Raw genomic sequence first — 14207 nt, 5'->3', positions numbered from 1 at the left:
ATTCATTTAATTTGGCTGATTCAATAAGGTTCACACCTACCTTTCCGTATATATTTTGCTTAAGAGGGGAGGCGCCGGCCTTCAGAAGTAGTTGAACCACCTCGAGATGCTCGCCCCGGGCCGCATGGTGAAGGGCCTGCACACGACGACGATAACAATGAAGACGCCAATGATGATGATGACGAGGACAAGGACACAGATGATAATGGAAATGACAATGCCGATGATGGCGATGATGATACATTTGACAATGCCAATTCTGATTCTAATGGTAACGATGATGACGGTGATGATGATAATGATGACAATGACGAGGGTGATGATGATGGATGTGAAAAGCATTCATATAATTCCGGATCGACCCGGACGAGGACGCTGGACGAGACGGGACGAACTTCGTCCCGGCTGACGTCCAGCAGTTCCCCCGGGACGAAGGACGGGACGAAGTGTCGTCCGGGACCGTCCCGTCCTACCTATCCTGGACGAAGTTTCGGACCATCCAAAGGCTCTGGGACAAAATTTCGTCCCCTAGGGACGAAATTAAAGAGAGAAACACGCCGCCAGCCCTAGTCCTTTGAAAGAGATTCAGCGGGAGCACGATTCTTCCCTTGGAGTACCATCGGAACTTCGGAAGGCAATACTCTTGGTCTTCTTTCTTTTGGAAGTCGGTGTCATCGTGACAGAGAAGCGAAAGCGCGCCGCCGGCAAGGTACCTATCTATCGATCGTTCTGGCGGATTTTCTATCGATCTTTCTATCTAATGTTCTATCTATCTTTGTATCTATCTGAAGATCTTTCTATCTATCTATCTGTCGATCTAGCCATCTATCGAACTTTCTATGTAGCTTTCTATCTACCTATCTATCTATCTATCTATGTATCTAAGTATCTATTGGTATTTCTATCGGATTTTCTATAGATCTTTCTATCTAATAATCGATCTATCTATCTATCTAACAGTCGATCTTGGTATCTATCTATCTAGCTATCTATCTATCTGATTTTCTATCTATCTATCTATCTATGTATGTACGTATCTACTGATCTTTCTATCAGATTAGTTATCGATCAAATCTCCTTCAATCGTCGATCAAATTTCTTGGAGTTGAATTTAAATGTCAGATTTAGGTAAATAAAATAGTAAATAGAGGATGTTTATGTTAATAGTAAAAAGAGGCTGTTAAATTATTTCAAGGTCATTCTCACAGTAAATAAGAAAAAAACATCGTCCAGGTCGGTCGTCCACAGTCCGAACACCCCGGACGAACGAACTTTCCGTCCTACGGGATGAACATTCGTCTCGTCCGGGGTACCCCGGACGAAATTTCGTCCAATATTTCGTCCGGAGCGCTGGACGGGACGAAAATTTCGTCCCGGGACGAAATCTTCGTCCCGTCCGCGTCCCGGAAGTATAAGCATTCAGAGGACATTTGACAACTTACAGTTTCATTCTCTGAGTCAACTGTGTCTAGCATCCGCTTGATGTCCTCAGTGTTCCCAGCTGCGTCGAGCAAGAGTTGCACGATGTCCACGAATCCTGGAGATGCCTTGGGTGAATAGATGCGAGTAGAGATCAAGATCTGTATCGGATAGGCTGATTTGATAAAGAGGGTTTTTCCAGGAAATCGATCATCGGCCCAGATCAGCCCATTAAGTGGAATGGCTATGACAAAGGGGTTGTGTGCATGTGTGTGTGTTTAAGAAAGAGACGGAAAGGAAATCTTTAAAAGTAATTAAACATTACAATATCAAAATCGGATCGATCGACTGGTCCAGTCAAATCAGTTCATCAATAAAGATTGAGGGATCATCTAAACGAATCATTAATCTACTGGCCCATTAAGTGGAAAGCCCCATCGGTATTTGTCAGTGTGTGTGTGTGAGGCAGAGAGAGAAAGAGAGGGAGAATTTTTAAATGATCGAAAAACTCAAGAGCAAAATCCAATTGATTCACCAATCAAACTGATCTATCCGATTGATCAGGATAGTGATTGTGATTGACAGAAAATTGATATACCTCCTGCGCAGGCATCATGGAGAGGGATAGCCCCTTCCTCGTCCTTGGGCTCTAAGCTGGCCCCTCGTTCGAGCAGTAACTACAATTAAATTAAATAAACTCGATAAATATCAGGGTTCTGGAAGCAAACGGTAATTATAGAATAGCAGAGGAAATTAATTAAAGGCAACTCGGGACTTTAATAGCGAACCTTAACGCAGGGTAAGTAGCCATATAAGCAGCACGAGTGAAGAGCTGTGTCTCCATCTTCGAGAGGTTCGTCTATGGAACCGGATAAATGATCTGAAATCAATGTAAATGAGATAATTTCCAGTGATATCTTTCATAAACTTAAATGCTGGACCGGAATTATCTAAAAATTACAAAAGCAAAACTAGGGAATGAAGATCAGGGAAAGCGCACACACGTTTAAAGCAATCGGTTCATTGAATTTCTCCCAAGCATCATGAGAAATATAACCGAATCAAAGGCCAGGCAAAAGCTATCCCTTTTTCACTTTACGAAATGCATTTGAAACCGTGACCGGGAGGCAAGCTGAGCCGCTCATTTTTCATTTCTTTCATTCCAGGATAAGAAATTTATTGAATCCCGTGCTGAGGGCGGAAAAGAAGATTAACCATATAAAATATAATTCAAACATCGGGCACTCAGATTGAAAGTTTTTGATGCAAGATTAGAAACTTGAGGCTAGCATAATCAACCATCAGACGATCTAGGATCCAATCGATCACTCACAGAGAAAAGATGGGAAAGTGAATACCGAGCGCCAATCGTAGAGCGTCAACATCTCCAGTTTGCGCGGCGGCAGCGAAATCAAGAAGATGAGAAGGAATATCGAGTTCCGGGTCGCTCCAGGCTTCATCCATGAGAACTCCGTCATCTTCCTCCTCTTCCAACCCGTTCTGCCTTCCGGGAACCGCCATGACCGCTCCGCGAGCTCGAGATCAACCTCCGCGCCGGAAAATTTCGAAAACCTAGCCTACGCACAACGCCCTGGCAGATATTTATACATGGGCCGAACTGGCTCGATCAGCCCAATAAGGCTTTGATCCGGCCCATATTCCAGAAGCGTGGAAACTCGACACGTGGACTGTCTGACGTGGAGGCCACATCAATTTAAATTGTTCGTATCGATCGCCAACGATCTCCGACGGCATAAATGTGAATCGGAGCGTTCTCGCGGGAGTGTGCTCCCGCTTGAGTTGAAGTTCGACGCTGCCGCAAATCCGAGAAATCAGGTGAATTTTCTATCTGTAGTTAGTGTTTTTGGCGATGATGTTAGTGGTGTTGATTGTCAGGTGTTGTTTATTTGATTTCGGGGACGTTTTGTTCGTTGCTTTCTAGTTGTTTATAGTCCCAGATGAGAGTAGAGCTGGGAAGATGACGAGGAAGAGAGTAAATTGAGGCTTTGACATCTACTCGTGACGTGTTGTTTATTCTCTTGGATCTGGTTTTGATCAGCAGATGTTGTTTTTTCTTTATTTTGGGACGCGTTGTTAGTTGCTTTTTAGCTATTTTTACTCGCGGATGAGAGTAGAGTTGTGGAAGATAACGAGGAAGAGAGAAAATCTAGGTTTTGACTCGACGTCACGACGTGGTTTTGATTCGCTTGGATCAGGTTTTGATCAGCAGCTGTTGTTTATTTGATTTTCGGAAGTTTTTTGGTCGCTCATTTGCTTTTAACCATGGATGAAAGTAGAATTGTGCAATATTACGTGGAGGAGAGTCAAATTTGGTTTTTGGCACGTAGTGTAGACACGTTGTCTATTCGCATTGATCAGGTTTTGATCATCAGATGCGGTTTCGCTGATTCTAGTTGTTTTTAAACGCTGAAGAGAGCGGAATGGGGGGAGATAATGAGGAGAGTAAAGCAAGGATAAAGTCTCGACGTGTTTTTTATTGGATCTGATCAGATTTTGATCGTCAGATTTGGTTTTGTTGAAGAACAACATCCTGCTTAAAGGTGGAAAGTAGCGCCCTTGCTATCAGCGAAAGCTTTTAGCACAGCGTGTAAGCTGTTTAAATCGAACAGGTTTCTTTACCTTTAGGCCGTCTTGTTTATTGCTTTCTAGTTGTTTTGAACCGCAGAGGGGAGTAGAGTGCGGTAAGAGAATGAGCAGAGTAAAATTATGTTTTGACACAAAGTCGCGACTGATTTGTTTATTCGCTTGGATCATTTTTTGACAAACAGATTTTGTTGATTTTCTTCCAGGAACTTTTGTTCGCGACTCTCTTGTTGTCTTTAACCGCCTAATAGAATGAAGTAATGGAGGATAACGAGAAGGAGAATAAATAAGGTTCAAAATGAAGTATCGACATGTTGTTTATTCACGTTGATCAAATTCTAATCATCAGATGTTTTGATTTGAGAAGTGTTGTTTGTTTTTCATAGCTTTTTTTAACTGCTAAAGTGAGTAAGATAATGTTTCAATACAAAGGATCGTGTAAGAAATCAAAAGAAGAGAGAGGAAACAGAGAGCGATAATGTTTCTACAAAAGAAATAGGATGAGAGAGAGAATGGCAAAGATCGAAGATGTAAGAAAGAAGAAGAGAGAGCAATAGGTGAACAAACCCTCAAGAATTTCCGAATCAGGAGTTCTTGGCAAACAACCACAAAATGATCATTCATCAAATGATGTTCTCCTAATGGCTTTACAAGGGGTGTTTTAACCCTAAGATGCTCAAGAATTAGTTAATTTTTACCATAGGCTCCTTCATTGACTGATCCTTGTTGACCGGGTCTTCTGTGATGACTCCTCAGGACTACGACATTCTCGCGCGCTGTTTATTCACTTTGATCAGGTTTTGACGATCAGATGTGATCTATTTGCTTTCAGGACGTATTGCCAGTAGCTTTCTATTTTTAACCACGGACGATAGTTGTGGAACTGTGAAGTAGGACGCGGAAAAGGTAGGAAGAAAGTTTCGACATCAAGTTTCAACATTGTCATCCGTGAAATCAGGTAGTTAATTTTTTTTTAAATAGTGATTTTGGCAATTTCGCCTGTGGTTTTGATTATTGGTCGTGTTTTGTGATCGTCTGCACCATATTTTGGTCCAGTTTCTATAATTTAATTTGCAACAATTTCTCTCTAAATTAATAAATGTCAGTATTTATTACTAACACCTAAATCATGAGATTTTCCTCTTATATAGAAATCACTGGCATTAAATCGTGAGATTTTCCTCTTATACATCTAAATCTAGAGTTCTGAGACTAGAATTACTTCTTTCATTAGATATAAAAGTAATAGACATTGTTAATACTCTCGGTATGGGTCTCACCTGAATTTTAATCTCAATGTGTATTATCTTGTTTCCTTATAGGCTGAGGGAACATGGAAGGCTATTGTGGACAGGTTTATGATTCAATGACAAATCATGACAATCTGCTGGACAGGGGACGTGGGATTTTCGGGTACCATGCTTATTAAATTTCAGACTTCTTATCTTGTGATTATTGAATGTTCGAATAATGTGGCAGTTAGGGATGTGATTTCAGGTGTTCCCATTATAGAAGAAGGTGCAAAATACGTTCGCCCTGCTGCAATGAGGTCTTTGATTGCAGGCATTGCCACAACGAAATCAAGGTTTTGCTTCAGAAATCTTCTTAATCTGATAGGATTTAAACTTGTTAGTGAGAGGACTCTCCTATTGGGTCATGTTCTATAAACCCACTAGGCTCCCTCACTTATCACTAACTCATATTCTCTCCTCTCTCTCTCCTAGGGTATATATACCCCTCCTCATGTACATTCTAGTTAAGGATTTCATTTCCTCTCCTTCCTCCAAGCCCTAGCATGGAGTTCAACATGGTATCAGAGCCAAGCTCTTGATCCCCATCTCTAGCCCTAAGCCTGTGTGCGGGCTTCTTCTTCTTCTTCTTCTTCTTCTTCTTCAATCTTCTCCTTGCTCGCACGCAAGAAGCGCCGTCGCCCGCAAGCAGCCGCCCGCAAGCCGCCGCCCGCGAGCAGCGCCCGCACGAGCGCCGCCGCAAGCCGCCGCCCGCAGCAGCCCGCAGCAGCGCCGCGAGCAGCGCCGCGAGCAGCGCCGCACGGAGCGCCCGCCCGCAAGCCGCCGCCCGCAAGCAGCCGCCCGCGAGCAGCCGCCCGCAAGCAGCGCCCGCGAGCAGCGCCGCGAGCGCCGCCGCGGGCGCTTCGCCGCGCCGCCGCAAGTAGCCGCCCGCGAGCAGCGCGCGAGCAGCGCCGCCATAGCAGCCGCCCGCGAGCACCGCCCGCGAGCAGCGCCGCGAGCAGCGCCGCGGACCGCCGCCCGCAAGCAACCGTCTTCGGACGTGTTCGGTTCGCCGTTCGCTGCGCTGCTGCTGTTTGCAGTCATGTCGACTACCTCCAGCATGGGCAGTGATCCGTCGCATCCACCGCCCCGACGTCAACCCAAGCAGATTTCACCGCGGCTGACTTTGCCCGGGAACTCCCGTCGCCGAAAATCGGTGCTCCTCTCCCTCCGGCTCCGGATAACTGCCGTCTCAGTGCTCCGAACTTGATGTCGTGGCTGAAGTTCGCCGAGTACACTCTGCGCGCCGTCTGCTCAGAAACATCTCACCTGCCAGCCCCTTCCCGTCACGGACCCGCATTTCCCGGCCTGGAGTGCCGAGCAGTGCCGTCCACTCCTGGCTCTTGACTCACACTCTCTCGGGAGGTCTATGACAAGTTCCTCCACCTGACGACTCCGCGGGAGATCTGGGAGCACGCTCGTCGCTACTGCGGGCATGATGCTGATGACTGGAAGATCTTTACTTTGGCCGAGCGGGCGAGTGTACTCCGACATGGCACCATGTCCATTATGGACTATAGCCTTGCCCACCAAGCCCTGTGGCGCGAGGTGGACTATTACATGCCGGTGGGGGATCCGAATTGCGTCGACCGCCGCCATGCTCTCAAGCTCCGCTACATGTCATTTCTCGACAAGCTGAATCCGGAATATGCGGATGTCAGCGCCGGGCTCTTCACCCTGCACTCCTCTTCCGACTTCGATGGTCTGGTTAAGGAGTTGACGGAGGTTGAAAGCAGCCTTCGCCGCCAACGCCCGCTGCTGGACCTGCCTGCCGAGTCCCCGCGAGAGTGCTGCCCTCCTGTCGCCCTCACGGAGCAACCTCCCTTGCTGCCCAAGCCTTCTTCGGGCTCTCGCACCGTGGGTTTGCTCCCTCTGCGGCAAGCGAATCATCTTGAGGCCCGGTGCATCAAGAAATTTTTGACAGTACCGGGATCCGGAGGTCGCCCCTCGTCGTCATCAGCTCCTGCCTCGTCGTCTCGCCGGTCCCGCAGCCGAGCCCATCTTGCCCAGGCACCGCCCCGTCGCCCTCTAGCTCTAGCCATCCAGCCATGACTAATGACCAGCTGACTGCCGAACTTGTCCGTCTCAGCTCCCAGCTGGCTGCCCTGCAGACCGGGTCTTCTTCACAGCCTACCGTGGCTCACTTCAGTGATTTCGCTGCGTTCTTCCTTCCCAAGTCAGATCAGCGGTATTGTGGCCACTCGGCCCTCCAACCTCCCTTCGCCGTTTGGATACCACCTGGGTGCTTGATACTGGGGCCACAGAGCATATGACCCCGTTCAACCACCGGTTTCTGTCCTACGAGCGGCACCTTGGTGGTCGAGCTGTCCACACGGCGGGTGGGGGGACGACTTCGCGTGACTGGTATCGGGTCGATCCATGTGGATGGCCTTGGTATCATTCACAACGTCCTTCATGTTCCGTCCCTTCAGACCTTACTTATGTCACCGCAGCGACTCGCCGATGCGGTCCATTGCTCGTTCCACATTCAGTCTGATGGGATCTTTTGACTGACAAGGTGGGGAAGACTTTGCGAATTAGGCGCTCGGATGGCCTACTGCTGTTGGACGAGAGGGGCGGTCGGGAACCCGTGCAGCGGTGCTTGTTGACAATCGAGACCAGCGGCAGCGGCTTCTACTCACTCACCAGCGGCTCGGGCATCCGTCTTTCCATGTTTTGAAAAGACTTTTCCGACATTGTGTACTGGCTTGACCTCTCTTCTGTTGTTTGTGATGCATGCAAACTGGCGAAGCATCGCCGGGCCTCCTTCCCTCCGTCGACTTCTCATAGTGATGTTCCCTTATATCGCATTCATAGCGATGTATGGGGTCCGTCGCGACAGGCCAGCCTGAAGGGACACCGGTGGTTCTTGATCTTTGTTGATGAGGCCACCCGTTACACGTGGACCTACTTGTTGCCGTCCAAGAGCGCCGTCTCCTCGACTGTTCAAGCCTTCTGCACCATGCTTCAGACTCAGTTTGGCCGGACTATTCAGCGGTTCCGGTCCGACAATGCGCGGGACTACGTCAACCAGGAATTGACCTCGTATTTCACCGCCCATGGGATTCTCCACGAGACGTCTTCTCTCCCACATCTCCTCCGGCCCCTCCCTTGGAGCCGGATCTGGTTCTGGAGCCCGCTGCTCCCTTTCCTCCCACCGTCGTCTCTCCTCCCACAGTCGTTCCATCCTCCTCTTCTTCTCCTCCACCGGTCGGCCTTCCTTCCTCACCCATTGCGCCTACTCCATTATCTTCCTCCCCCGAATCCTCGCCTCCTGCTTCCGCTCCCTCCCCGTCTGCTGAGTCCTCGCCTTCCTCTCTTCCGCCAGCCATTTCCGAGTCGTCTTCTTCTCCTGCTGACGATGACTCCCCTGACTTGCCTATCGCTTTGCGTAAAGGGGTCCGCCAGTGCACCCGCACTCCCCTTTACCCCCTCTCTCACTATCGCTCCTTCGCCAGGTTGAGTACTCCCTACCGCCTGTTTTTGACCCGCATCGACTCTGTCTTCGTTCCACGCCGCTTAACCGATGCTATCGCTTGTCCTCATTGGAAAGCGGCGATGGATGAGGAGATGCGCGCCTTGCTCAAAAACCACACGTGGGATGTGGTTCCTCTCCCACCCGGGAAGACGGCCGTCTCTTGCAAGTGGGTTCACACCCCCAAGCACAACGCCGATGGCTCCCTGGAACGCCGCAAATCGCGGCTCGTGGCTCGTGGCTTCACTCAGTCCTACGGCGTCGACTACTTCGAGACGTTTTCTCCGGTCGCGAAGATGGACACCGTCCGCCTCCTCCTGGCGCTGGCCGCTCATCATGAGTGGTTGATTCGCCAGTTCGACGTTAAGAACGCCTTCCTTCATGGCGATCTTACCGAGGAGGTCTACATGCATCATCCTCCGGCTACCTCTCGGGCCTCGGGACCGTCTGCCGACTGAAGTCCTTGTATGGACTGAAGCAGTCACCGCGATGTGGTTCGCCGCTTCAGCTCCGTCATGCGCCGAAGGGTACACCCAGAGCAATGGGAAGCCACTCTCTTCTTCCGTCACGCCCGGCCGGGTCGCTATCCTGGTCGTTTATGTGGACGACATCCTGATCACCGGGTGGACACTGCGGCTTCACGCCTCAGCCGCTCCCTTGCCCGCGAGTTCGAGATCAAGGCCCTTGGTCAGCTCCGGTACTTCTTGGGGCTCGAGGTGGCCTACTCGGCTCGTGGTATCTTCATCAGCCAGCAGAAATATACGGTGGACCTGCTGACTTTGACGGGTATGACCGATCTGTGCTCTGTGAAGACCCCATCGACCCCAACGCTCAAGTTGGGCGCCGGTGACTCTCCGCCGTCAGCACCCATCAATATCAGCAGTTGGTGGGGAAACTTCTATCTGACCCACACGCCGTCCCGACATCAGCTATGCAGTTAGCCTTCTCAGTCAGTTCATGCATGCTCCGCATGAGATTCATCGTCAGGCCGCTCACCGGGTGCTCGCGTACCTGAAGGGCTGTCCCGGGAAGGGTTTACTCTTCCCCCGGAGCTCAGAGCCGACTGTAAAGGTATATACAGACGCTGACTATGCAGGCTCGACTGTGGACTACCGGTCTACCACCGGTCTTTGCATCTTTGCCTTCGGGGGCCTTGTGAGCTGGAAAAGCAGCAAGCAGGATCGTGTCTCCCGTTCGAGTGCAGAGGCGGAATACCGGGCACTTGCGGATGGGGCCTCTGAGGCTCAGTGGATTCACGGGGTGCTCCGCGAACTTCGCGTCGAGTACACCCGTCCGATCCACTTTTATTGTGACAACAAATCGGCTATTGCCTTGGCTCAAAATCCGGGCCAGACGGGTCGCATCAAGCACATGGAGATCAACCGCTACTTCTTCAAGGAGCGGATGGACGAGGGCTTGTTCGACTTGTCTTTCGTGCCGTCATCCGACCAGGCGGCCGATGTTCTCACGAAGGGATTATCAAATCCTCTCCTTGTTCGTGCTACCTCCAAGCTTGGCATGGATGACATCCATACCTCGCTTGCGGGGGGCTGTTAGTGAGAGGACTCTCCTATTGGGTCATGTTCTATAAACCCACTAGGCTCCCTCACTTATCACTAACTCATATTCTCTCCTCTCTCTCTCCTAGGGTATATATACCCCTCCTCATGTACATTCTAGTTAAGGATTTCATTTCCTCTCCTTCCTCCAAGCCCTAGCATGGAGTTCAACAAAACTAGTATTTCATCCTTCACTCTTTATTTTTTTATTAGAACTCCCTGGCCGTTGATCGAAAAGAGAGACATGAGATTCCTCGCCATGAACTGCAGAAGGTATGCTCACATTTCAACTTAAAATTAATTAATTCTCGATTGGGTGGCCGTTCAGAGTAATCGTCATCGGTCTACTCTTATTTTCTTTCTTCAGGTCATTTGCTCTCTCTGTGAGATAGAGCAAGATGTGAGTAATTTCCTCAGAAAATGTGTATATCAATGCATCGATCATATTAAGATTTCATCATTCTTTTCTTAACCTTTCTTGCCTTGCATTTAGGTTCAGCATTATTGTGAATCATGTGGTGTCTGCATGGGAGAGTATTTCTGCGAAAAGTGCAAGTTCTTCGACGACGATGTAAGCAAGACTGAGACTAATAATCTTACTTCGTCCCTATTTTTCCTTTTTTTGTAGAAAAGCTTTCTTAATTTTTCTTCAAAAAAACCATTCTTAATTTATTTTTCAGGTTTCAAAGAGACAATTCCACTGTGAACCATGCGGAATATGCAGGTTAGGCCTGATAAACGATTTCTTTAATCTCCTGCGTAAAATTGGTCCAAAGGTGCTGAAAATTGTCCGTATGGCATTACCTTCTTTCAGAACGGGTGGTCGAGAAGAGTTCTTCCATTGCACCGGATGTGGTAAGCTAGAATTATACTCATGGCATTTAACAATGGAAATACTATGTTTTACTTCTCTGATTGACATCATTTGAAAGTAGGATGCTGCTACAGTAATTCATTAAGAGATTCACATCGATGTATAGAGAAGGCATTGCAACATAATTGCCCAATTTGCTTTGAGGTAGTGGAAATCACCTTCCTCCAACTACAATTATTTTTCCTGTATTACCAACCCTGGAAATTTGATAAATTTTGTCTTTGTCTTCAGTATCTATTCGATTCTGTCAAACATATTAGCGTCCCAAAGTGCGGACACACACTTCATTTGGAATGCTTGAAAGAGATGCAAGATCATTTGAGGTCAGCTTCCGGGACATTTATTTATCCATAACCTGAAATTTTTTAAGGAAATTAAAATTTCTAGCTTTGCAAAAAAACTGTTGAGCCTCGGGAGCCTACCACTAGGTTAGAAGCTATAATTGGTACTGACGGTAATATTTCTTACCTTAGGCAGCGCATATAAATGGCGTTCATGACATTTAAAATGGGTTTGATTAAGGATGCAGTATTTGGGGAAAATGTCGACTTAAGTTCGACGTTTTCATATCTGAGACTAGCGATCAATGATAATGTGTTGCCTCTCTCTCTTTCCTTTCTGTTTATTTTCTATCACACGTGTGGACTGCTAATTATCATATTTGTATTGACTAGAATTAAATGAGAACAGGCGAAGCCCATATTTTTTGTTGTTAGCTCCTTCTGGTGTTCTTCTCAGCCACTATCAAATATCTACTCTCTCTCTTTATGTCTTATCTGTTCCTCTTTTTGTCTTTTTCACTCCGTAGAGATTATTTTTCCATGCATTTTAAAGATTGAGAAATATTCTTTGACGATTTTGGTAAAAACTTATTAAGTAAATCTCCTAATCTTCTTCTCTTCAGCTTTGTTTGCCCAATTTGCTCGAGATCTTTGTGCGACATGTCAGGGGTCTGGCAGATGCTCGATCAGGAGGTACCTGGAAACGAACTAAAACTGTATGGTTTATATTTCATTTCACCTTGGATCGACTCGTTCATGATTATTAATCTTAATCTTTTTTACTATTTTTATAAATGCTAAGGTTGCCGACACCCCGATGCCCCTGATGTACCAGAATCGAATGGTTAGAAATCCATTTTTTAAGTAAAAAATTAATGATGTCGCACCGCTTAATTAATGTTTCCAGACTAATGTTAATTCATTGAATTTATATTGTTTTGACAGATTTGGATCCTTTGCAATGATTGTGGTGCTAATACGGAGATCCGTTTCCACATTGTGGGCAACAAGTGCCCTAACTGTGGCTCCTACAATACTAGACAGACGAGAGGAGGCCCTTCTTGTGCTTCCGTGCGCTGAATATGGAGGTTGAATCTGAAAAAAAAGGTGCAAATTTTAATCTTTTTGATATATATTATTTCCCAAAGCTGTGGATCCTCGCATCATTTTAGTAAGAAAAAAGAATAACTTGGTCCTTTTGTATAATTTGTAAATATTGCCCTGGTGTACATAGTTACGTTGAGCTTTTATAAAGAAGTGTATTTTTATGTGAATCTGAATTTCAAGGTTTTCAAGATTTTATTAAAGCCTTGTTCTTTAAGTGTTTGATTCCTTAGTGACTTACTATTTGAATTATCTATGTCTGAAATGTTTCCACCATAAGAACATTTTGTAATAAAACACTAGCGTCGCTAATAAATTTGGCTATTTCATAGACATGACCCTTCAATGTCTGGTAGCAGGGGCTGCCAAGAACTTATTAGATCCATGAGATTGATTGAACTTGTGTGGAATAAATCTGCATTGTGCTCTCTTAGACTTAAATTCTGCACAAAAGTCAATGCCCTAGATTTGATCATACAATGATCAAAGTGTTGAATCTTTTGATGCATCTTGATATATTGTTCGGTAACGCAAGGATTTTATCACAATTATGAATGCAATGAAAGTAGGCTCTTTAGAAATTCCTACCACAATTATGAATACTTTGCTATTTACTACGAGTGCAATCAATATCATAAGGCACCGACTGTAAGATTTTGATAAATTGATAAAATAGAACTCCCCCATTTAACGGCAATAGAATCTTAAGTGTAAATTGCCTTCCAAATCCCATATCAAATTTTGACTTTAGGAGCCTTCTATATATTTGACGATACTTGCCTTCTATATATTTGACAGAAATTGACTGTGAAGTAGAGGAACTGGGGAAGAAGAAAAAGAACTGCACACACCTTTCATTTAGGGTTAAGGTTATGAACAATGCTTAGTGGGCTGATGGAACCATGGCACAATAAAATAATACAACGGTTACAATTATAGTGCTGGGAACGCTGACGGGATGATTTTTTCGTCCTGGGATGAAACAGTTGTCCCGTCCAAGGGTTTGGACAAAATTCGGGATAAAATTCGTCCCTTGGACCACCAGACAGGACGGTTTTTGTCCCATGGGATGAAAAAACCGTCCGTCTGGAGGTCTCGGCCGATAGACAGACGAATCTGGACGAAAAACCGCCGGATTCACATCTTACGGTGAAGATCTAGCCATGTGGCCTCGCTATGACAATTTGCATCAAAATCCCTGTATTTTTCATCCCAGGAGGACTGGACGGGACGGTTTTTGTACCGTCGAACGAAAAATTTGTCACGTCCTTCGTTCCTGCACTGAATCCGGATGTCGGATGGGATGAAATTTGTCCCGTCCTGTCCATCGTCCACATCCGGGACGATCCGGAACTATAGTTACAACAACTGTTCACCTCTTTCTCGACCCATGTGCTGCGAAATAACCCGTTAACACCTCCCCTCAAGCTGAGGTTTTGATAATTTGCATTCCCAACTTGGAAACAAGGTGATACAAACCTCCCCAAGAGTTACCACTTGTCAGAAAAGAAACACGATCAAGACCCTATGAAGGCCTGGCCCCAGAACACTACAAATTGGGGAAAATAACCATGAACTCCATTGGGATACTTTTACCTGATT

At 46.6% G+C, this 14207-nt stretch overlaps 2 protein-coding genes across 5 annotated transcripts in view; one reads left to right on the top strand and one right to left on the bottom strand.

Annotated features, from left to right (window-relative positions):
• The window catches only part of LOC144700114 (uncharacterized), a 3165-nt gene extending 162 nt beyond the window's left edge, over positions 1 to 3003 (bottom strand). Inside the window, exons 1-5 of the mRNA XM_078571515.1 lie at positions 2778 to 3003; positions 2208 to 2299; positions 2018 to 2096; positions 1443 to 1537; positions 41 to 136 (exon numbers count right to left, since the gene is read on the bottom strand). Of these exons, the coding sequence (XP_078427641.1) occupies positions 41 to 136; positions 1443 to 1537; positions 2018 to 2096; positions 2208 to 2299; positions 2778 to 2940 (525 nt within the window). The 5' untranslated portion in view covers positions 2941 to 3003. The remainder of the gene's footprint in view (positions 1 to 40; positions 137 to 1442; positions 1538 to 2017; positions 2097 to 2207; positions 2300 to 2777) is intronic.
• Positions 3004 to 3147: 144 nt separating this feature from the next.
• On the top strand, positions 3148 to 12775 carry LOC144700112 (E3 ubiquitin-protein ligase RZFP34-like). 4 transcript variants are annotated; one of them, XM_078571512.1, is made up of 15 exons: positions 3163 to 3255; positions 4230 to 4314; positions 4856 to 4981; positions 5346 to 5436; positions 5521 to 5608; positions 10560 to 10619; positions 10714 to 10746; positions 10840 to 10917; positions 11027 to 11070; positions 11161 to 11201; positions 11279 to 11364; positions 11452 to 11543; positions 12125 to 12194; positions 12304 to 12345; positions 12447 to 12775. In XM_078571512.1, the coding sequence occupies exons 4-15, from the start codon at positions 5357 to 5359 to the stop codon at positions 12579 to 12581; spliced, it is 849 nt and encodes a 282-aa protein (XP_078427638.1). In that variant the 5' UTR covers positions 3163 to 3255; positions 4230 to 4314; positions 4856 to 4981; positions 5346 to 5356; the 3' UTR covers positions 12582 to 12775. The 4 variants fall into 4 exon arrangements, with proteins under 4 accessions (XP_078427640.1, XP_078427639.1, XP_078427637.1 ...); XM_078571514.1 differs by lacking the exon at positions 4230 to 4314 and having other exon boundaries at positions 3148 to 3255; positions 12125 to 12217; positions 12447 to 12632; XM_078571513.1 differs by lacking the exon at positions 4230 to 4314 and having other exon boundaries at positions 3149 to 3255; positions 11282 to 11364.
• The last annotated feature ends 1432 nt before the right edge of the window (positions 12776 to 14207 follow it).

This window comes from Wolffia australiana, chromosome 2, assembly GCF_029677425.1.
Source record: "Wolffia australiana isolate 7733 chromosome 2, ASM2967742v1".
Taxonomy (NCBI): domain Eukaryota; kingdom Viridiplantae; phylum Streptophyta; class Magnoliopsida; order Alismatales; family Araceae; genus Wolffia; species Wolffia australiana.
The sequence above is the reverse complement of the archived record's forward strand: the minus strand, read 5'-3'. Positions and strand labels throughout refer to the sequence as shown.